At 38.8% G+C, this 22,560-nt stretch overlaps 1 protein-coding gene across 1 annotated transcript in view; it reads right to left on the minus strand.

The window, feature by feature from the left end:
- The window catches only part of LOC140244192 (protein timeless-like), a 29,880-nt gene extending 7,860 nt beyond the window's left edge, over window positions 1–22,020 (minus strand). The window contains exons 1-21 of the mRNA XM_072323825.1: window positions 21,941–22,020; window positions 17,820–17,954; window positions 17,404–17,498; window positions 16,114–16,175; window positions 15,585–15,765; window positions 14,801–14,931; window positions 14,016–14,076; window positions 13,522–13,575; window positions 12,454–12,630; window positions 11,749–11,958; window positions 11,230–11,375; window positions 10,661–10,730; window positions 10,023–10,123; window positions 9,733–9,852; window positions 9,007–9,110; window positions 8,356–8,551; window positions 2,234–2,435; window positions 1,838–1,953; window positions 1,410–1,449; window positions 773–935; window positions 146–208 (exon numbers count right to left, since the gene is read on the minus strand). Of these exons, the coding sequence (XP_072179926.1) occupies window positions 146–208; window positions 773–935; window positions 1,410–1,449; window positions 1,838–1,953; window positions 2,234–2,435; window positions 8,356–8,551; window positions 9,007–9,110; window positions 9,733–9,852; window positions 10,023–10,123; window positions 10,661–10,730; window positions 11,230–11,375; window positions 11,749–11,958; window positions 12,454–12,630; window positions 13,522–13,575; window positions 14,016–14,076; window positions 14,801–14,931; window positions 15,585–15,765; window positions 16,114–16,175; window positions 17,404–17,498; window positions 17,820–17,916 (2,389 nt within the window). The 5' untranslated portion in view covers window positions 17,917–17,954; window positions 21,941–22,020. The remainder of the gene's footprint in view (window positions 1–145; window positions 209–772; window positions 936–1,409; window positions 1,450–1,837; window positions 1,954–2,233; window positions 2,436–8,355; window positions 8,552–9,006; window positions 9,111–9,732; window positions 9,853–10,022; window positions 10,124–10,660; window positions 10,731–11,229; window positions 11,376–11,748; window positions 11,959–12,453; window positions 12,631–13,521; window positions 13,576–14,015; window positions 14,077–14,800; window positions 14,932–15,584; window positions 15,766–16,113; window positions 16,176–17,403; window positions 17,499–17,819; window positions 17,955–21,940) is intronic.
- Between the last annotated feature and the right edge of the window lie 540 nt (window positions 22,021–22,560).

Raw genomic sequence — 22,560 nt, forward strand, 5'->3', positions numbered from 1 at the left:
AGTCTCAGAGATGTTCTAATGGGTGAAAGGTTTTCTTCTCCATACATGTGAAATCCAATTTTCAAGCAATTTCGATCATCAATCCATTACACATCAATTTTTCAAGTGTCAGAGACAAAATTATGGGCATTTTTTTCCCACTTACTCAGTTTGAAGTAGCAAATCTCCAGTAAGATACCTTGCAGCTCACGGATCTCATCTTCAAAGCCTGTCGAAAGGAAGGGCAGCAAAAAAGAAAAAAAAAATGGTGGTGAAAATAAAATATTGCATCGCATTGTAGAGGATGCACTAATGGAGGAGATTACTCCGCGCGAATACGGTGAGATAAAGCTAACTGATCAATCAGAGCTTGAGCAAAATCTGATGGATCATATGCCCCATTCCAGTAAGCCAGTCTTCAAATACGTCTAGGGGTGCACAGAAACGAGGCTGGCTAGAGATTAACTTGAAAGTTTATATTCACTGGGGGGGGGGGGGGGGGAACGGTGTTAATAGGTCTCTTGACGTCGGGATGAAATTTATGGTGCATCACAAGATCCAGAATATTGCAGAACAAAATCCAACGCTATGTCAATGTCTTCAGCCATTTGTAAAAGAAAAGTACGCAAAAATAAAAAAAAAAATAAAAAAATTTGTTGAATATGCTAATCTGTCTTGGACTTGGACAGGGAAAAGACAAATTGTAGATCTCATTTCAATTCTGAAATTGGACACGATCACGCATACAGGAATAGACAGACATTAGAAAACGCTGGAGTTCATCGCAGTTTACCTTTCTCTTTCAGAGCGGCAATGCAGTCTGCTACCGTTGTCTTCTCCACTGGCTTCGCCATCATCGACGGCCCTTCGTCCTCCGGCCCGTCGCATTCACTGTCGCTCTCGTCACGGGGCACATAGAGGCCCTTGACATTGCCAGTGACTTTGAAGTTGAATTTCTGCAAAGATTAACAGGGTAATTTACACAATGACATAAAAAGTTAGATGCAGGTGACACAGGGAAATTTTACACGAACTGCACGTTAGTCATTGTGATCAGCTGAGCCATTCGTTAATCTAGCTTTTCGGTCTTTTGTTTTCCAACCAAATTTTGATGCACATAATCTTATGGCATTAACACTCCTTGCAATTTCCTTGGAATTTCCCTGTAAATCTTTTTTTTTAAAATCTCTTTAATGCATATTACTTGGGTGGGCAATTTCTGACATATTTCTCAAGTAACATGGGAAACTTTTAATCATAACTTCAAGAATATTCCTTGTTATGTAACAAGTGAGGCATCACTGGGAAGATTTTACTTTGCTCTGTCTGATGAAAGACTTATTCAAATGTTCACAAATGGTGCTTAGCCCATTTTGCGATCAGACTCTTCACATGTACAGCAATTTTCAGCTGTGAATATGTGAACATACCTTGCTTTTGCCATTTTCTGATTCTGACGTCTCATGTTTCCTACAAAGAAGAACAAAAGAAAACATGGCAGAGTTTAATCACCAACATGGTCAGAATAAGCTCATTCTGCTCCTGATTGAAGATTAACTGATCTGGGGCAGAAAGGGTACAGTAGTAATATAAGTTGCAATTATTACATAAACGTGTGCTTGTGAAATCTTATTTCTCTATTTAAAGATCCAACAGAATGAGAAAATACAGTTTCAATACACAGCCAAAAGTCTAGGTCACGTTTTCCATTCTTAATAACTATAACACACATACACATACACACACACAAACACACACACACACATACACACACACACAAACACACACACACACACATTAAGAAAACAACATTCAAACTGTTACCAAGGGATGGAAAAGCAAGATTCAGAAAACTCACCTTTTGCGAGGAGCAATGTCGTCAATCAATGTCACCATTTGTAGACACTTCTCCTTGTGCATACAGCCCAGAACACAGAACTCGTGGACGATGTAGTCAATCAATTTCTGTGATTGCTGCAAATGAGAGTGGTGATAATACATAAGCATTAATAAAAAGAAATAATAATACTATGAACTACCTGCCTTTACATCAGCATGCAGTGGATGAATGAACAAAAGAGGGTGCCTTCTCCCAAAATAGTGATGAAATTGTAACATACATCATATCACAATTATCAGTTAATTTGCAATGCAGCCATATCTGATTGCGACATTAATCCCTCTTGAAAGATATCTTCTTCTTTTTTTTTTTTTTTAGTACAGCAAGTTTCTAACGATTGATATTGGTAGTTACCTTGGAGATGTGGCCACTGCCTGACTCCCAAAGGCAAGCAAAGGTGGTGAGGATGGGAATCTGGAAGAGGACCTCCGGGTTTTGGATGTCCACAGCGATGTGATGCATCATGGTCATGACGACCTCGTTCTCCTGCAGCGAGTTCTGCGAGAACTTGGAGAGCATGTAGTTGTAGACTCGCATGATGGGCCTCGAGGCAAATCTGGACAGGGAGGGGAAGGACAAAGAGAAACATGGAATCACAACTGGGCAAAGAGGGGAGGAGTATTCCAGGAAAGAGATGTCGACTTGCAAAGAATGATGATACAAAGGACACAAAGCATGTTGTCTGCTTCTATGCAATATCTCTTCATTACTGCAAAGGCAGCGTGACAATAAGAGAAAGTATGTAAGAGAAAAGTCTCCATCAAAACAAAAAATAAAAATGTATTCACTGTTGCTGTAACGATAATCATGCGGTTGGATTTCTATATTATGCCGCCTGACTATCACTTCATATTGCTAACTAGAAATGTCGCTTTGGCGACTGGTATGCCTCCGCCATAATGCATGATTTTCCCAATAGGTCTAGATAGTACATGTGGACAATGTGTGATTACATTTTCACAAAATTGGCAAAATATTGAAATGGCAAGTTTGTCACAAATGTGTTGAATGTTCACCTTCCTTGACCTAGGTTTAATTGGATGAATAGGAGAGCATGTATCTAGGGATTTAAGGACTTTAACTTGACTTTGACCCATTCATACATTTAGGCACTGAGTAATTTTCAAGGTACAGGTGTGGAGAAAAAGTGCAATTTCTGAATTGAATAGTAAATTGTTACCATTTCAATCTGGTCCTTGACCCTAAAATTTGTAAGATAATCACTTTCAGGTAGAACATGCATAATATGTACTAAGTTTCAAGATAACTTGAGCCACTTCGAGATATGGAGGAAAAAGTTAGTTCAGCACTTTCACTTGATCTTTGACCTTTTGACCTTTGAGGCAAAAAAAGAAGAAAAAAAAACTTTCCAGAGAATTTCTATTAGGTTACACAGGGCTGCACACTGGCGCCGGTCCGACGGTCAAAGACCGGTAAAAGTCACTGTCGGACCGGTAACTTTTCAGGAAATCCACAAGTTACCGGTCCGACATGACCAGTAAAAAAAAGCATTGGTGGGGTCAGTAGAAAGAAAAAGAGCAGCCCCGATCAGGAAGAAACAGAATGCAAGATATCGCACTGTTCAACAAGTTTTACGCAAGTTTTCGTTTATGTCTACCGGTGCAATTTGTACAGTAAACATACATTAGTTTTAAGCACTAGCAGTCGACCAGTTACAGTTTTCGCGCTCGCTTGCGCATTTGGCGCTGCTCACGCACTGCCATGAAATGCAATACATGCAAAGCATGTACAGTGTAACTGCTTTTCGTTTGCTTGCAATCGGCGGTCATGCCAGACAAGAAGCATTGATAGAAGCGCACGTATTTCCGGGTCATTTTACTCATGATTTTTTAACGCAAGATCAATCCGATCCCGGCTTCGCAGCAGCGTGGCAGTTATGTTAGAACTAATTTACTTGTGTTGATTTTTAGAAAAAGTAAAAAGACATTCAATATTCAGCGATACCGTAAATGGATCTGATTGCGTTTATTTTCGTTTTACACAGTCATTTCACAGATGAATATTTTCATTCGTTCAGAATGGTCTCATTTTAATGAAGATAGGCGCAAAAAGGATCACGAAATCGGCCCTTCCGTGTACTTTTTAAGAACGCATGCACAAAATGTGAAGAGATAATACTAGAGAGAGAAAAAAAATCATGAAATCATCGCAGTCCCGCTTACATATTTGAGGTAGAAATCGTCCCCCCAAAAAAGATCATGAATTCGACCGGCCGCGTTGTATCTTTCAAAAGCTTATGTACGAAATGCGAAGAGATTATAGAGGAGAAAAAAAAATAAATAAAGGACACATTTGGTGAGTGCCTCATTAAAGATTACAGACGAATAACAATTCATGAAATCAACGCAATATCGTTGAAATTTGAGGAAATAATAGGCGCAAAAAGGATCTTGAATTCAGTCCTGCATGCCGTGTTGGTTATCAAAACACATGCACAAATGCGACAAGATTATCGGGAGAAAAATAGAAAACACATTTTTACCCTTCTGGTGCGTGCATTACAAAAGATTACATTTGAAGTAATTCATGAAATCGCCACAATCCCGCTGATATTTGAGGTAGAAATAGGCGCAAAAAGGATCGTGAGTTCAGCCGTGTCGTATACCTTTTAAGAACGCATGTACGAAATGGGAAAAGATTAGCGGGAGAAAAATAAAGGACACATTTTCACCCCTTTTGGCGCTTGCATCATGTAGGTTACAGCCGAATAGTAATTCATGAAAATTTCGCAATCCCGTTGGAATTTGAGTGAACAATAATAGGCGCAAAAAGAATCTCAAATTCCGCCCTGCATGCAGTGTATAATTTTGCAAACGCATCCACAAATGCGAAGAAATTATCGGGAAAAAAATAAAGAACGCATTTTCAACCCTTCTGGTGCCTGTATCACAAAAGATTACAGCCGAAATAATTAATGACATATCGCAATCCCGCTGATATTTGATGTAGAAATGGGCGCTAAAAGGACCGTGAATTCGGCCGTGACGTGTATAGGCATGTACGCAATGCGAAGTGATTATTGAGTGAAAAATACAGGACACATTTTCAACCCCTTTTGGCCCGTGCATCATAAAGATTACAGCCGAATAATCATTCATAAAATCATCGCAATCCCGCTGATATTTGAGGTAGAAATAGGCGCAAAAAGGATCGTGAATTCGGCCGTGTCGTATACCTTTAAAGAACGCATGTACGGAATGCGAAGAGATTAAGAGATGAAGTTTGAGGAAACGATATAGGCGCAAAAGAATCATGATTTTTGGCCGTGTCGTGTATCTTTTAACAACGCATCTACGAAATGCGAAGAGTTTATCGGGGAAAAATAAAGGACACATTTTCAACCCCTTTTGGCGCGTGTATCATAAAAGATTTCATCCGAAGTCATACATGAAATCATCGCAATCCCGCTGATATTTGAGGTAGAAATAGGCGCAAAAAGGATCGTGAATTCGGCCGTGTCGTATACCTTTAAAGAACGCATGTACGAAATGCGAAGAGATTATGGGGAGAAAAATAAAGAACGCATTTTCAACCAGTATAGCTGGTGCGTGCATCACAAAAGATTACATCCGAAGTAATTCATGAAATCGCCACAATTCGGCTGATATTTGATGTAGAAATAGGCGCTAAAAGGATCGTGAATTCGGCCGTGTCGTATTCGCATGTGCCAAATGCGAAGAGATTATTGGGAGAAAAATACAGGACACATTTTCAACCCCTTTTGGCCCGTGCATCATAAAGATTACAGCCAAATAATAATTCATAAAATCATCGCAATCCCGTTGAAGTTTGAGGAAACAATAGGCGCAAAAAGAATTATGATTTTTGTCCGTGTCGTATATCTTTTAAGAACGCATTTACGAAATGCGAAGAGTTTATCGGGGAAAAATAAAGGACACATTTTCAACCCCTTTTGGCGCGTGTATCACAAAAGATTACAGCCGAAGTAATTCATAAAATCATCGCAATCCCGCAGATATTTGAGGAAGAAATAGGCGCAAAAAGGATTGTGAATTCGGCCGTGTCGTATACCTTTAAAGAACGCATGTACGGAATGCGAAGAGATTATGGGGAGAAAAATAAAGAACGCATTTTCAACCATTCTATAGCCGGTGCGTGCATCACAAAAAGTTACATCCGAAGTAATTCATGAAATCGCCACAATTCCGCTGATATTTGAGGTAGAAATAGGCGTAAAAAGTACCATGAATTCGGCCGTGTGAAACATCTTTTAAGAACGCACCTATGAAATTCGAAGAGTTTATCGGGAAAAAATAAAGGACACATTTTCAACCCCTTTTGGCGCTTGCATCACAAAAGATTACAGCCGAAAAGTAATTATGAAATCGTCACAATCCCGCTGATATTTGAGGTAGAAATAGGCGCAAAAAGTATCATGAATTCGGCCATGTGGTGCATCTTTTAAGAACGCACTTACGAAATTCGAAGAGTTTATCGGGAAAAAATAAAGGACACATTTTCAACCCCTTTTGGCGCGTGCATCAGAAAATATTACAGCCGAAGTAATTTATGAAATCGTCACAATCTCGCTAATATTTGAGGTGGAAATGGGCGCAAAAAGGATTGCGAATTCGGCCCTGCATGTCGTGTACCTTTCAAGAACGCATGCACAAATGTGAATAGATTATCGGGAGAAAAATAAAGAATCCCTTGTAGCGCGTGCATCAGAAAATATCACAGCTAAAATAATTCATTAAATCGTCGCAATCCAACTGACCACCAAGAGCAGGTTACGCAGCAAGTTCGTGCGCCGATGTTTAGAAAAAGTCACAAACGCATTTGATACAATCTGATTTTGTTCATTATCATTTTACACTGTAATTCACAAACAAACATTCTATTTTTTCCTTTCTTTTTTTTTTATTTCTTGTGCAATAAATATTGCAAGTTTTCAAAAAAAAAAAAAATCTTTAAAATGTACATTGGTGGGGGAGGGGGTGCGTCCATAAAAAACAAGAAAATAAGTTTGCAAGTCATTTAATGTTTTTTTTTTAGGTTGTCGTTGTTGACCGGTAAATTTTCTGTTCGGACCGGTAAAAAATGGTAAAACGGGGCATTTACCGGTCCGACAGAGACAGGTTGGACCGGCAGAAAAAATGGGTTAGTGTGCAGCCCTGGGTTACACATGCATACACCAAGTGTAAAAAAATAATAACCCTGCTGGCATTGCATAAATATGAGGGAAATAGTAAAATTTTGAAGTGTTGCACTTGACCTTTGACCCTTGACCTTTGACCCCATGAACCCTACATTCTCTAGATAATCACTTCCAGTCAGTACATGTATATACTATGTTCCATGAAGATACCTTGAACAATTTTCCAAGGCACGGAGAAAAAAAAGAAGTTTTGATATTTTTACTTGACCTTTTGACCTTTGACCTTTGACCTCATGACCCAAACTTTCACCAGAGAATCTTAATTGGGTAATACATGTATACACTAAGTTTCAGGAAAATATCTTCAGGCATTCAATACATATGGCGAAAATAGTGAAATTGCATGTATTTGACCCTGACCTTTTGACCTTTGACCTTTGACCTCATGACGCAAACTTTCACCAGAGAATCTTAATTGGGTAATACATGTATACACTAAGTTTCAAGAAAATATCTTCAGGCATTCAATAGATATGATGGAAAAAGTGAAATTTTATGTATTTGACCTTGACCTTTTGACCTTTGACCTTGAGCATGTGCACCCAAAAGTTGATAGGCACAACTTCACCCCCTAATACACATACATGCCAAGTTTCATTAGGATACCTCAACAGGTTTTGATAGTTACCTTGTCCACAAAATTCATTACGGACGGACGGACGGACGGACGGACGGACAACCCGAAAACATAATGCCTCCGGCACCACTACGTGGCGGAGGCATAAAAACACCCTTCACCCTACTACTACCTAGTAACATAAGTCATAAGAATCAATCCCTACCCCCATCCCCCTCCCCCCCCCCCCCCCCCCCCACTTAAGACATTCACACTCAAATACTTGGCAAGCTTTTTAATGCAGGCGACACTTCCTAGTGAGAACTAGTATGCCCCAAATCAAACCTTAAGAGTCACCTTCCTATAAAGTTCTTAGACTGAAAATGCTACCCTGGGTGAAATACAACACCTTGCAAAGGCCCTGTCATCTTATTGTTATTATTATCATCATCGCCATCATTACCATCATAACCATCATCACCATCGTCATCATTGTCGTCATCATCGTCATGATCATCATCATAACCAAAGTAATCATCATAATCATCATTGTCATCATCATCATCATCGTGACCATCATCACCATTATCATCACAATCAATTTCATCAGAAGAGTGAGTCAAAGACCATCATAATAAACTGGATATCTTTTGTCCAAAGAAAGGAAAAGGAGGGTGGGGGAGAGAGTGGATGTTGCATCAGCGAGGGTCGGTTGCTTACTTGCGCACGTGACTGGCCATGTCCAGCTTCCCCCACTCGGGCCTGTGAATGTGCTGAACCTGGTTGATGATGCGCAGGGTCAGGTCGTTGCCCATGATGATCTCGCGCAGGAAAGCCAGCGTCTGCTGCTGGGGCTCAAACTTGCGGATGAGGAGCAGGTAGAAGCTGCGCACTGCCTTCGTCAGCGCTATGGTGGCTGCAAACAGAAGAAAACAAAACAGAGTTGATATGGCTCATTCATAGGTCAAAGATAGAGCTGATACAGGCAATAATACTCATCCTTTGCTAGAATATTTTAAAGTCAACTTACTGTTCCTTTAAAAACTGTCAAGATAAATTTTTCAATCTGGGCCAATTCCAGTGAGATTCATTTGAGTATAATGTCACAGGTGAAAGAAGTATTGCAGAATCTCTCTAAAAAGAAAATTCATGTTCTGAATTTCATCCTCGTTAAGACAATGCTAGATTCATAAAGATTTTACACCACAACTTATCCATACTTACAGAGTGGTTTTCGACAAAAGAAGAAATCAGATATGACAGCAAAGATAATGAGAGAAAGGACAGACTGATAAAAACTTTGGTGGCATGGTAGAAAGGAATGAAGAGTGAGTATATTACACATGCATCACAAGGGATAGATGTACATACCCAGCACAGTCTTCATGTGGATGGCATCAGTGCTCTGTGGATTTGTGGTAAACTGCTGAATGGCATTCAACATCTGTCTCAGCGTGGACATCTGGAGGCTTAGACTGCAATTCCAAATATATGTATAAACACTATTATAAGAAAAACTATAATATATCCATACATTTCCACTACAAACAAACTCTATAAGTTGGAAATCATTTTAGAAGGATAGCTGCTCTTTTAGTCTTACGGTGCTTCTACTTTAATTAACTCAAATATCAATACTGCTTGGTTGTTTCTTTTCTATACTTCGCAAGTATCATCTGTAAAATCATGCATAGCGATTCATATGATTGACCATTTGATGCAACGCCTAAAAAGTTACACTATTTCCTAATAAAAACTCTTCAAATCCTTTATCAGTCTATAAAATTTCTTATAATCTCTCCACTAAGCTTGCATTCCACATTACTATCAGCATTGTATGAAACTTCATTGTCTCCATGCTTGGAATATGCAGTGCCAAATAAGCACTATTTAAATCAAGAACCGATTCATCTGACAAATATAATGACCTGTAAATATGTATAAGATATATATACAACAAATAATGAACATCTACCGTAACAATGAACCAAGGCACAGCACAACACTCTCAATTCACACTCTGTCTTATGAATACGACAAATAATGAACATGTACCATAACAATGAACCAAGGTATAGTGGGATTCTCTAAACTTACACTTTGAAGACAGAGTTGGACTTGCTGTCATTCCGCTGAGTATTTGCTCTGACGTATTCTTCCCATGTCCTCATGGCCGTGTAGAGAAGCTGATTGAATACTGGTGCTGAAAGAGTTAATCTGTATGTTGGAGAGATACAAAGCGATCCAAGAGAAATACATAGTCATAGAATACAAGAGGTGAAAGGTCTTCTAAACTGGTTAAGTAGCAAGGGGTGAAAGGTCATTCCAAAGTGTTTAGGCCTCACAAAGTAGAAAAAAAAAGTAATGATATGTTCAATAAAACTTACTTGACATCTACGTAGTCTACCGTTGGTAGGGTACTGAAGGGCAAGAAGAATGTGAGTTGCCAGAGGAAGTAGTGGTTGCACACCATGTTCTTCAGATCATCCTGAAATCAATCATAAAACAGAGAAAGATACCGTGTCATTACTCTACATTGATGAGGTCTTCCGCCTTGATCTTCCTTCTTGTTCTTTTTCTTTTTCTTTTTTTTTTTTGGGGGGGGGAATATTCCGCTTCCTTCCATCCTGAAGATTCTTGCAGATATTAGTCAGCTGTTTTTGTATGTGTGTGTGTATGTATGTATGTCTGTTTGTTGTTTGTTTTGTTGGACCACTTTGCCTAGATTTCATCCGGCTCTTCACAAGAGAAGTGCATGGATGCTCATCCTGCATATAGCATGGATTTGAGCACAGGAAAACAATTAACATTTTTACTATTTCTTTGATAGAAATGTGTCGCAATATACAGGGAAAACAGTAATCTTCATGAAACCTGCATTAACACTAAAAACAGTACGAAATATTGCAAAGAAGTAACAGTTGGAATCTCGGCATATATTTCACATTACTTTGTGGCATGATGACGAATTAACGGTGACAGTGACATTTTGATTTGTGATAGGTCAGGACTAAGAAATGCCCACCTTGCACTGTACCAGGATGTTGTCCATTCCACATGTGACATACTCCACTCCAAATTCTGCCAGGTTTTTCCTACAATAGGGAAAACAAGATGACATAATATGCATTACAAACTTCACCAACACTTAAAAACCTTCCAAAGTGAGGCTGAGTCTATCTTAAAATCACCAACAGAGGGAGCTCCATAAGCATTGTATATTATCAAAGCATTCCTGCTACAATGATCTGTAAAATTCAGCAGCAAAATGGCACAATCCAGGGTGAAATTAGACAAAGTTCCAAAGTATTCTAAAGAGCCCCCAAAAATCTAAAACAGAGAAACAAAACAATCTTATATGCAGATCAAAGTATGTCAAAACGTGATGGAATTATTCCATCACTGGTGCCAAGATGCCCCTAAAATTGCTTTTTAAGGATTACATTTCACAACTGATTGTCTCGGATTTCCAATAATCTTGCATTTCCGTAACTCAGTAAGCTTGTAATACTACATCAGCACTGCACATGTATGCAACAAATACAAAATCCAACCAAGAAACACCGGTATAATACACTCGAGTGTCATACTCACAGATTTCTCTTCTTCAAGTTCTTCCGGCCTTCTTTCTCTGAATCTGTTTCCGATGACCCAGATGACCCTGTACCTGACCCTGTGCCCGACATCGTACCTGACCCCTGACCGGACCCTGAGTTCGGTGAGCTTGGACCCACGCTTCCCTGTTGGGGTGAAGGTCAAAGGGAAAGACTTGTTAAAAAACCAGTAAGACATGAAATTTATGTGTCCATTCATATAATATTTCACACAGTATCAATCTGTAACCGTGTTTTATCCAAGGACATACACAAGTCATTTTGTCCCCAACGAACATTCAATGTAAACCACTGTGTTTTGTCCATACTCTTCAAATCTCACAATAATATCCATGTCAGTATATGGATTTTGAAGTGTCTCTAACACTGAGAATCCAAAAAGTTCTTCTGATAAGGGAATGTATATTTGTTATGAGTGATAACTGCATTTTCATTAACGATTCGTAATACAATGTACTGTAATTTTCTTTGAGCATTTGATGTTATAAGAATTCTGTACCTCTGGAATCATTCCGTCATCGCTTTCGTTGACTGGCGTGTTGCTCCGTGAGGAGAAGGAGCCATCGTGATTACTGCCTCCATCCTTCAGGGTTGATTCAGAGCAACTGGAAGACTGGCTGTCTTCATGCACAGACGCGAGAGGTGAGAGCTGGTCATCGTCGTTAGGTGGAGACGCTGGTGGTACAAGCTCCATAACCATCTTGCTCCCCTGGAAGTGCGAGAGAACCCGGCGGAGGGGCAGTGTAAAGAGTCACGTCACCAAAAGCTGGGTGCCATCTGAACTACATTTACTGAACTCAGTTTTTTCACAGAACTTCATTTTTTTTTTGGAGGGGGGGGGGGGGAGGGGAGGGGAAGAGGAGGATAAATTCAATCTAAAATCTAGTTTCTGCTGCAGTTTGGAAATACTCTGCGAGAGTACATAGGAAGTCAAAGAGATCTAGGAAATAAAACACAAAATACATCAGAAAGTTAGAGGTAAATCCTTAAATCTTCCTGGTTGATTTACAAAAAGCAAATGAAAAGCATCCAATTCAAGATGGATTACCTAAATTAGCTCTGCAAACACTACCGTCAGCCAGATGAAGTGAATATTAATGACCTTCAGTAGTATCTCTACACCTTTAATTCTGAATATGTGTTAGGATCACAAGTGGTACTGTTGAGGGTTTACATGCATGTTTCTACGGGCCCCCTGTCATACCTCATCACTTGTTGACCCCGAACCACAATGCAAATCCTTGTGGGAGGGTTCGCCGATGCACGTCTTGTCAGCCTCGTGGGATGTAGGGGGCGTGATTGGGTCCACCTTCTCCTTAATAACCTTCATTTTCGTCTCTTCCTGCTTCCTTCTCAGGTACATCACCATCTTGGAGGAGCTCTGTGGGTAGGGGCAAAATCAAAAGTCTATCAACCTCCATACTGCATTTATCGTATATCCAGATGACTTGAATATCTGTTTGAAGGACGAGTTCACTGTGATAAACATGCGGATCACTGGATTGAGAGATTCCAGCAATATCAGAAGAGCACATCAGTGAAACTTCAAGGAAACAAAAGTTATACATTTTTTAAGTTTCTGTGCAGTCACTGTTGGATGAGAAGACTACTACAGCTTGTGATGCCACATGCGTAGAAACTTTGCAAATTCATAACTTTGGAATGGAATGTCCAATTTTCCTTCAACTTTTGCTGATGTGTTCTATTGATAATGATGCATTCATGTAATCCACACCTTGTCCTTTAATCTTTTTCCTACATAAAGTCAAATTTTTGGCAGAGACACCAAAATGCAAACAGTTCCTAAATTATGCTGGTCCTACTGATTTTTAATGGTACCATCCCTATGTTGGAAGCCGTCCCAATTCTTTTAAAATATATGTACAAAAACCCTTAGTATTAGAGTCAGAAGTTTCCTATTTTTGCATCAGACTGCACACATCTTTGGAGGTAAAAAAGAATGACAGCATACACTTTCAATATCCAATTGCCTAGGTTTCCAGTGGTTCAATTGACACATAAAATAAATTCACTTTTTTGACAGATTTAATGAAAAATTGTTTTCAGATTTGAGCTCCACAGATACATTATATCCACTCTTATGTTGAAAAATAAACATGATCTGTCAGGCAAGATAACTGGAAATTTGAACTCGAGCGCTTTAAGACTTAAATTGTTAATTCATCTGTCGATCCAAACACGAGTCATTAGGTTTTTGTTTGCTATGGAAAGAATAGTGTGACTTAGATCGCCAATATCTACTGCCACTCACCGTGTCTTTGTACATTAGGTGCAACACTTGCAGAAAGGATGACAGCCATTTTCCCTGCAAAAGAAATTAGTAGAGCATCCTTCATTACAATTCCATACATATAGCTCCAGGAATACACAATAAAAAACTCTGCAAAGGTATTCTCAAAGGATTTGTGAATTTAATGCAGCATTAAAACAAAAATGACAAAAGCTCTACTAAACTGTATTAATTTTCTGCTGGTACATGAGACAGCATAAAAATGAAAAGTGAATTTCTTTCAATGCACGTTCCATAAACAAATGCAAATGTATAGCACAAACCATCATAAAGAACAATCCTTTCAAAATTGATTTCTTCACATGGGCCACTCTTTATTTACCACATAATCTGTAAAACAATTTATTTACCACATAATCAGTCAAACAATTTATATTTCACATGTTGATATCAATATCACAGAAATAGAGTAACATAGTTTTCTGAAGTGAAGATTGATTACTGAGCAGTCTTACCCCTTCACTTCTCCTACAAAGGTCCTTCAGCACACCATGGAATCCGCATGCAAAGAGATTTCTGCGAGGAGAAATTCAACACATTCCAGATGACTCCGGTGAGTGGCACTCATCAACAGTGAAGCAGCAGTAGAGAGCTCGAACGGAATCTTTTTCTTCTATAAACACACTCTGTTATTCACTCTTCTCTCTCATGTACTTATGTAACACTGTTGCTGACACTTCTTAACGTTATCATCATCATCTACTGTCATATACTGTTATTCAATATGATAATCAGGTATCCTTCTAAGTGGAGTGTATTGCATTTTTAGTATCAAAATTAAAGAGCTGTAGCATTACTTGATTCATTATTATCATACCGCTATAATTATTGTCATTATCTTTGATATGCACGAATATGAATTCTACACATCGCAAGAGTAAAAAGTACACACATCCAAACACATAAGAATGCTCATAAAATAAGGAAAAGTAATATTTTCCCCTACAGCTCATAAGGGTGATCCTATGTCTAACATTTTTTCATAATTATCCTAACGAACATCAGCAACTCAAAGCATAATCCACTGGTTATTATTGGCAAATGAGCCCCTAGCTGTTTCTTACATAATTGATTGGGACATGATTAGACATGTCGCACCTGACCTGCATGCATTCTAAACACAGGAAGAACAGAAAAACAGTATAAAACGATGACTGAAGTTTGTACATTCTTGGCGCTGACACGTAAAACATCATCCCACTCTCAATCACTCACGAGAAATAACACTTCTCAAACTCACCTGATGATCATGTCATTGTTTAGGCTTCCCACCATGTAGCGCTCGTAACTCACATACAGCACATTCCTCAGGAGGGTGAGGCAGTTGCTGAGCGTTTCCGCATTCGTTTTATTGATCGGATAACTTCCCGCCTACGATGATGTGAAAGGACAAAGGAAGGAACACAGACAGTCATGATAAACGTGGAACACAATGAAGTTGACCTCTACCACAAGGACGGCAGAACTACATCATCTGAGTGAATAACTCATGAACTTTGCTTCCAGCCATTTTCTTCAACAACTCTACATAACTTGAATAAGAAAATCTGACACTTTTTGTACATCAAGCATGTTACGAGACTGAAAACTGAAACTGAAAATACTTTCATTTGAACACAGTGTCAAAACAAATTAAAAAAATTGAAATATATGGCCTCCAGCAACACTTTGTGGCAGAGGCATAAAGACCAAACTACAAATGTATGTATCAAAGCAGCATAATCCATTTATAAATCATGAAGCAAAAACGTACTTCAAGTAGTCAAGGAGTCAGGTAAGCACTCCAACAATTTCCTTTTTTTTTTCTTTTTACATCCATGGAAACAACAGGATCACAAGGCATTTGCCTAGAGAAAAGAAAAGTGGTTGACAAACTAATCCCTTCAAATGAAAAGCAATAGAGATCACACGTGCTACTGAGAAGTATCCAAGGGCTCCTTCCCAACCCCAGGGCTGTTTTTAGCCAGGAAACGCAAACGCAACTTAACAAGGCCACCGATAGCCATGGCAACTGGCTGACTCACCTCTTCGATGATGAGCGCCATCTGGCTGACGAAGGCAGCAATGACGTTGGCCTGCGTGAACTCCTTCTTGATAGTCTCCAGCATCTTCTGGAGCTCATGCCGCTGCTGGTAGTCCTGCTTCGTCAGCTTCTTCACTATGGGCATAATCACCTCCAGTGGCATAGACAGGTGCATTAGCAGCCTAAGAGAGGGGGAGAAGGTGTAAGGCGTGGCTGTCTGGGTGTGGTCGCACAGGTGAAGATTGAGCTTTGAGGCAGCTTTTAAGACTGAATCTTTCATTAGCATGCAGGAATTCATTTAAACTGAGGGTTTCTGAATACTTGAACATCAACCTGACTGTATACTTCAGAATAAATTCAATATAAAACACAGAATGGAAAAATCATAAGGGAAGTAAGTGGATATAATCTTTTCTTGGTATCTATATAATGTCAAAGGAGAAAAAGGAGAAAAGGACTTGGGATAGCATGAATTAGAGAAAAATAACAGAACAGCATAAATGAAATGATGGGGTGGAAGAATTTCTTACCTCACAATGGCATCAAACACATCTGGATAGTCTTGGGAATGGCACAAGATTGGGATCAGATCCTATGGGATGAAAGAGAGGGGAACAGTCACAATCTAGTAAGTAACATTGTTTTATTGTCATCAGTCACTGATGTCAGTGTGCCACTACGTACAGATATTCCTATTTATACAGTAGTTTATATACCCAAGTAAGCATATGACTCAAATAGCACACCATTTTCACCTCTATAATAGCTGCCATGCACAGTCAAAATGTATGAACCACAGACATTCTTGAAGAGTAATAAGCAAAGTCGAGATGGTCATCAGACATGCATGAAAAGAGAGCAAGCAGAATGTGATATTTCTCCACTGAACAGGTAAAAGGTTTATTTTTCATCAAAGCAGACACTACCACATTATGATTATCAAAATATTGGATTTATCGATAGTGTTGGTCCATGAGTTGAGAAAATGAGGTAGTCTTTTCCTTTCTTTATTTCAGTGTTATCCCTGCCAGCCCCCACATACAAGAGACTTAAGTACCCCACCATTATTGACGTGATTCTCACTAGATATGGCGATACTGTCAAAGATGTATTTTCAAGAGGAGGTGGGTTGGGGAGTTGCATCATTCTGTTCCTATAGATTCAAGCAGTTTGTGACCCTCTTTCCAACAGGATGTTCCCCCAAAGCATGTGGTCAAAACCTATATCCACATTTAAAGGTAGGGAATCCCATTTGCATGCCTTAAATGAAGAGTTGTATAAATACAGTGGTATGTTGAAGAGAGTATCATTCTAGAAACTCCCATAAAGTTTTGAAAGTGGAAGGTAACATTTAGTACATTTTTATTGACCGTTAGATTTTGAATTGAATTTTTTTCGGGGCTCACCGTAAATTCCAGTACATTACTAGGCTACCTTTGCAGACCCATGCACTGCATGTGTGTCCATCATGTATATTTTGTGAAGAAAGTTCATCAAAACTTACAAGCATTTCTATATACATTCTTGCCACACACTCTATATATGTTATTACATCAGCTCTTATACTTTTAGATTTGTGTTTATAGATAAAAAAAAAAAATACAGAAGACTGCAATGAAAAGGCTTAAGTGTGGCTGACACACAGAACTACTGAGCAGTTGAGTTTTGTGCATTATTCAAATTGTAGATAACTGTTGACTTCCAAATTTCTCAGCAGTGGCCTAAACAAGTCCCCTGAGGTTCATATTTAATGTTTTGCTGCATTTTGGGAGGTCTGTAAAAGGTATCCCCTACCTTTAAAGGACTGGGCTCAAACTTACCATCTGGATGAGCCTGCTGTTTCCGATATTCCGTCTTGCTTGGCATGTCACTTTGCTTTCCTGCATAATGCTACTGAGAATTTGCTCCAGGCTATCTGCAATGTACAAATGGACAAAAAGTCCCAAGAGCATGGGTGAATTCATCATATTACTTTCGAAATTACGAATTACAGAGATTTATTAATTTATATCCAGTCATATTCAGTTACAAAATTTAATTTGCAAGACTTCATTCAGACTATAATGAGGTCAAGTTGAACTGGAATATTGTTTAAATTGTAAGTCATTATTGTGCACCTTAGAACATCTTTCTCTCTAAGGAATAAACAGGAAGAATATGTGAATTTCCTGAAGTCAACAACAACAACAAAAAATAAGAACTTATCTAAATTGTTGTCCTCCTTTTACTGTCTTACCGTAGCACTCCTCTGCAATGACATACTTGGAGTCCTCCTGGTAACCAAGATTTGTTGCCGTGGCCGAAAGACCACTCACCATGATAAGCCACTCCATCTTCCTGAATTTCTGGTCTTCTCAAACGTCTGAAATTACTAACAAATTCAAAACAAACAACTATATTAAAAGAAGGTACAAAGCAAAGCAAAACTTCTACTGTAGAACAGAATATATTTAATGCCTAACCATGTCTCTACAGCGAACATAGCCCATTCAAAATAAACAAATGAATAATGATATAAAAGAAAAATATAAAACAAATCCAAACAATTGTATGTAAAATGCAGTTCCGTTTGACAGCACAGTATAGGGGCTCTCTTTGTCATACAATGTACATTCAAAAGTGCAATGCCCTGCTTAAGTATTTATTTACATTTGATTAAATAAAACATCAAAATCTAAGCTCAGTTGGCCACTAAGGCATACTTGCACATACATGTAGCTGCAATGTTATTCCAAATTATTTGTTGGCGGGGTACAAAATGTATGCACTGTGTACACCACAAATGAAGAGTTTGTTCGCAAAAACCGATAAGTCCATTTTTGAAGATTTTGAAGTATGGTCTCTGTCATAAAGTACAAAATAATACCTTCTAAATGATATATTGGCCACTACATATACACTGTAAAGGTACATTTTTGAAGTTATGGTCAAAAGAAGCAAAAACTTCTTATTATTCTCTTTATTTTTCTTGACCTTTAATCGCAAATATCTCCATTTGTATATATGGACTTATCGGTTTTTGCAAACAAACTCTTCAAATTATTCTATTCACCAAACTGTCACCATTAAATGTCCTTTGACTTCCCAGAGCCTCTTTCACAAGATGAAACCCCAAATAAGCATGATTTAAAGCAGCTTTTTCAAAAGGAGTGTCCCAAAATTGCACCATTTGAAAACAAAAGAAAAAAAAAGAATTACGTCAACGAAAAAAAAAATGTTGAGATGAGCTGCAATAATTTTGCTATATAAGTACATAAAATGTGGATGACAATAAATTTTCCCTGCTTTCAGAGTTTGCAGGTGCATCCACCTGCAGTAGGATTTACAAACTTGTAAGTAATCCCTAGCATGATCCTGCCCCAGGCCCACAAAGCTGCTAAGTTCATCTCCTCAGATACTTTGTAGGCAGCAACATGGCTTGCTCAGGGCAGAATGACATCACTAATCACATTTTATACCACATATGCATTACACAATGCCACTGACTATTAAAATATTTTCTCCCTCCCACAGCTTTTTTTTTTTTTTCTCTCTGTCTTTTCTTTTTTTTTTCTCCCTCTCTTGCACTATCACTTTCACTCTCTTTTTCTGGCAGCTCCTCTAAGTACAATTGTACATGCACAGGAAATATTATTTCAATGAGCAGGGAGATTGACGTAATAGAATATTTAACACCACAGCTTTGTGTACAGTGTGTTGTATTATCCATATTACACTACGGAAAGGCACCCCAAGCAATTACACAGTTAATCGCCTACACAGTATAATATTGCAAAGACGAATACATGATGACACAATAATTTTAGCACTATTCCTTGTCCTTGTTATTGTATGGCTCTGAATATGTTGAACTGCACTACCAGCATTGTGTAACAAGTTTTCTGCAGGTATGCTGAACGGAAAAGTCATCCAACACTACAAACACAACAATGCCTCATGAAATCCTTGAATAAGGTTTCAGGGCATGATATTGGTGCCAGAATATACTTCAGCATAGAGAATGGGTATATTTGGAATATTCTTTTTTCCTCAATACAACATCAGGATCTCATTTCATACAGAGGATTGCAACTAGTTTCATTTTAGATTGCAACAGGCAGTAAACAACCGACAAAAACTTTTTAAGTCATCTCCATAATAATCTTGTTACAAATAATGTCTTCTTGAAACAGGTCCACAAACGACATTAAACTAATATTTGGTTGCAATTACAATAGCACATTCTGGTCTCTGTACAGCAGTTTATCAAACAAATGTGAGACACAGCCTTTCAAATGTGCAGCACATCACTTGCACCAGAAGACTGGGGCATATTTGTTCTAAACTGGTTTAATAGCTCTATGTACCGGGTAAACCTTTGCTAAAAATGTTCTACAAATAAAAATCTGAAGATTCAACTAAAAATTATAATTCTGTGACATAGAATCATATCTTCACAAGAACAATTCATCTCAATCAATGTTGTATCTCTTCTCTCTCCCCATCCATCACATGGTGTTAGCCACTATTCCTCCCGTGAAACTCATTTCAACATCTTGTGTTTTGGACTGTGACACAACATTCCTCCTGCCTTATTTTCCCAAAGGACTTAGGGGTGGGTTAGGTTTAGTTTGACATGAGGATTAGGACTAGGATTAGGATTAGGGTTAAGGAAAGGTAAGGATAATGTTTGTGGGTAGACTTTATATTTGGCATAGCGTGCGAGTGAACACAACATGGATACGCTGCCTGCATAATCTGACAGTGAAGATAGCCATCTGATCACAAAAATGGAGTAGCTCCATGGTCTAATATCATGTGAAAAGTCTTTCATGAGCAATAAATCACTTACAGTATGTAGGCCTACTGGGGAAAATGATTAATGTCATCTTGAGAAATGTAGTTCCTCTATAACATTCCAAGACCAAGCATTACATGCAGACAAACAGAGTAGACAGACAGACAGACACACACACACACACACACACACACAGATGCACACATTGGTAATCTACAATTAATATAGAATTCTATGCACAACATTTCTCATTGACTAGATAGGTCTATATAGAACTCTACAGCCACGACTTCAACTTGCCACAATCAATGCACAGTGATTTTTAGCTCCAACGTTGAGTCCGTTCACACAGATAACTATAGATGTCTGATCTAGATTCATCTATAACTTCAGTTTCAGATCAGTGTGCACAGGCAGCATACGCCACGATCCCTTGCAAAGAGTGGTTTTATTTTGAAATTTTAAGTGACGACATGAAATGTTTGACCCATTCACCACAGGCAATTCATGACCAAAATTTCGACAAAAGAAATATCTAGACTCTATTTGTCTATACCTCTAACGTGTACTGGTAGGGCCCTATAGATGGATCTCGAAAAATACAAAATGATGACATAAGATCAACCCTCACAATCGCAGGACCACCTAACGTCAATTACCACTTAGTCAATTACCATTTAGTCGCCACTTGCGTGTATTTTTATGCACTCCCAGGTTGGTGTTTTGACTCTATTAACGATAGGCACTGTATTAGTTCGCCGCCCATAGACAGCACATATTTCGCCATATAATTATCAATATCAGCGCATGTGCTATATACACACACTTCAACGTGGGATTCATGTGCATCATCGCGTTTCAAATCCAATCGAAATAAAAAACATTCTCACATTAAAAATGGTTTTGTCACCTTATGGTAAAATACATTTGGATTAGACCCAATTAGATTTGTGTTTTTATGGAGGAAAAAGGTGAATATTTTCAATAGCAATGTCTTTTGAGAGCGATGAAAATCAGTCGCCCCAGCTGATCTCCGATTGCGGCGTGCATAATACATCATGACATGCGCTGTGAATGTCTGGCAACTTTATAGGTACATGTAGGAGAGGCCACATACGTGACCTAATGCCACGGTAATCGACGACAATAGCAATTACTAGTAATAGCATCTTCCATTCCAGTTCCATATCGTATTCATACCATATGAAACAGATGAGAATTTCTATAGACCCCCCTAGACATCTAGATCTATATAAACATTATATTGATAAATAAAATATTAATCGTCATGATTGTATATCACACCGGTACCCAGAAGTATGCATCAACTTGTATATAATTTTGAATCACAAAATGAAAAGCTCCATATGCCTATTTCATGTAATGCCTTATTACTACGACCCTCTCCGATCCCCCCCCCCCCCCCACCTTCTAGTTCATTTTTGGGCCTCACTCTCAGGATGTGTCACGCATTCCCCAGCCAGTTAAGAAACATAGATTCTAGTATCTCTGTGACTCTGCATGCATCATAGTTAGATTGTAACATAAAATTATTAAAATGTTGATAATAACTGACTTACAGTGTATGTTTAGAAGTAAAACATGGATCCGGGGTCTACACAAGTAGACAATCACGTCGTAGCTGCGCTGGCTGACGAGTCTTTCCTTCACCTGCCTGCAGCAGTGACAGTGTTGATACCAATGCAGTCAGCGTTAGTGGCAATTGAATGATATGGTTTCTGCAGTACGACACAGTAATGATATGTTGTATAGGCCTAGGAGCCTACTCCTGCAATACACCGTCGAGTGTCACGAAGAAGCTTGTCGAAAGATGCTGTTCATGGCAGTATCCAAGTGACTGGAAGAACTTAAGGCAGCTCGGAATCGACTCTAACGCCTCACTAAACTAAGCATCATTTTCGGCCAAGTCTGTCTATAATGCCAGAAAAAGAAAAAGTATCTAAGTTCATATGTATGCGCATACAGTACACATACGTATCTACTTCCGATATGTCCGGCTAATATAATACGACGCAGGTGCCTTGCTATATTGCATTGCACAGTACGTTTACCCACTGCGTATATCGTTCACCTTGGCAGTATTGCTCTCAGCCAATCAGCGTGCAGGATTCCAGCGATTTTCCGCTACACGTGTGTCGTCTGCACGTGTAGTAGTGTTCATCTGAATTTCTTTTTCCTG

This window comes from Diadema setosum, chromosome 21 (assembly GCF_964275005.1).
Source record: "Diadema setosum chromosome 21, eeDiaSeto1, whole genome shotgun sequence".
Taxonomy (NCBI): Eukaryota; Metazoa; Echinodermata; class Echinoidea; order Diadematoida; family Diadematidae; genus Diadema; species Diadema setosum.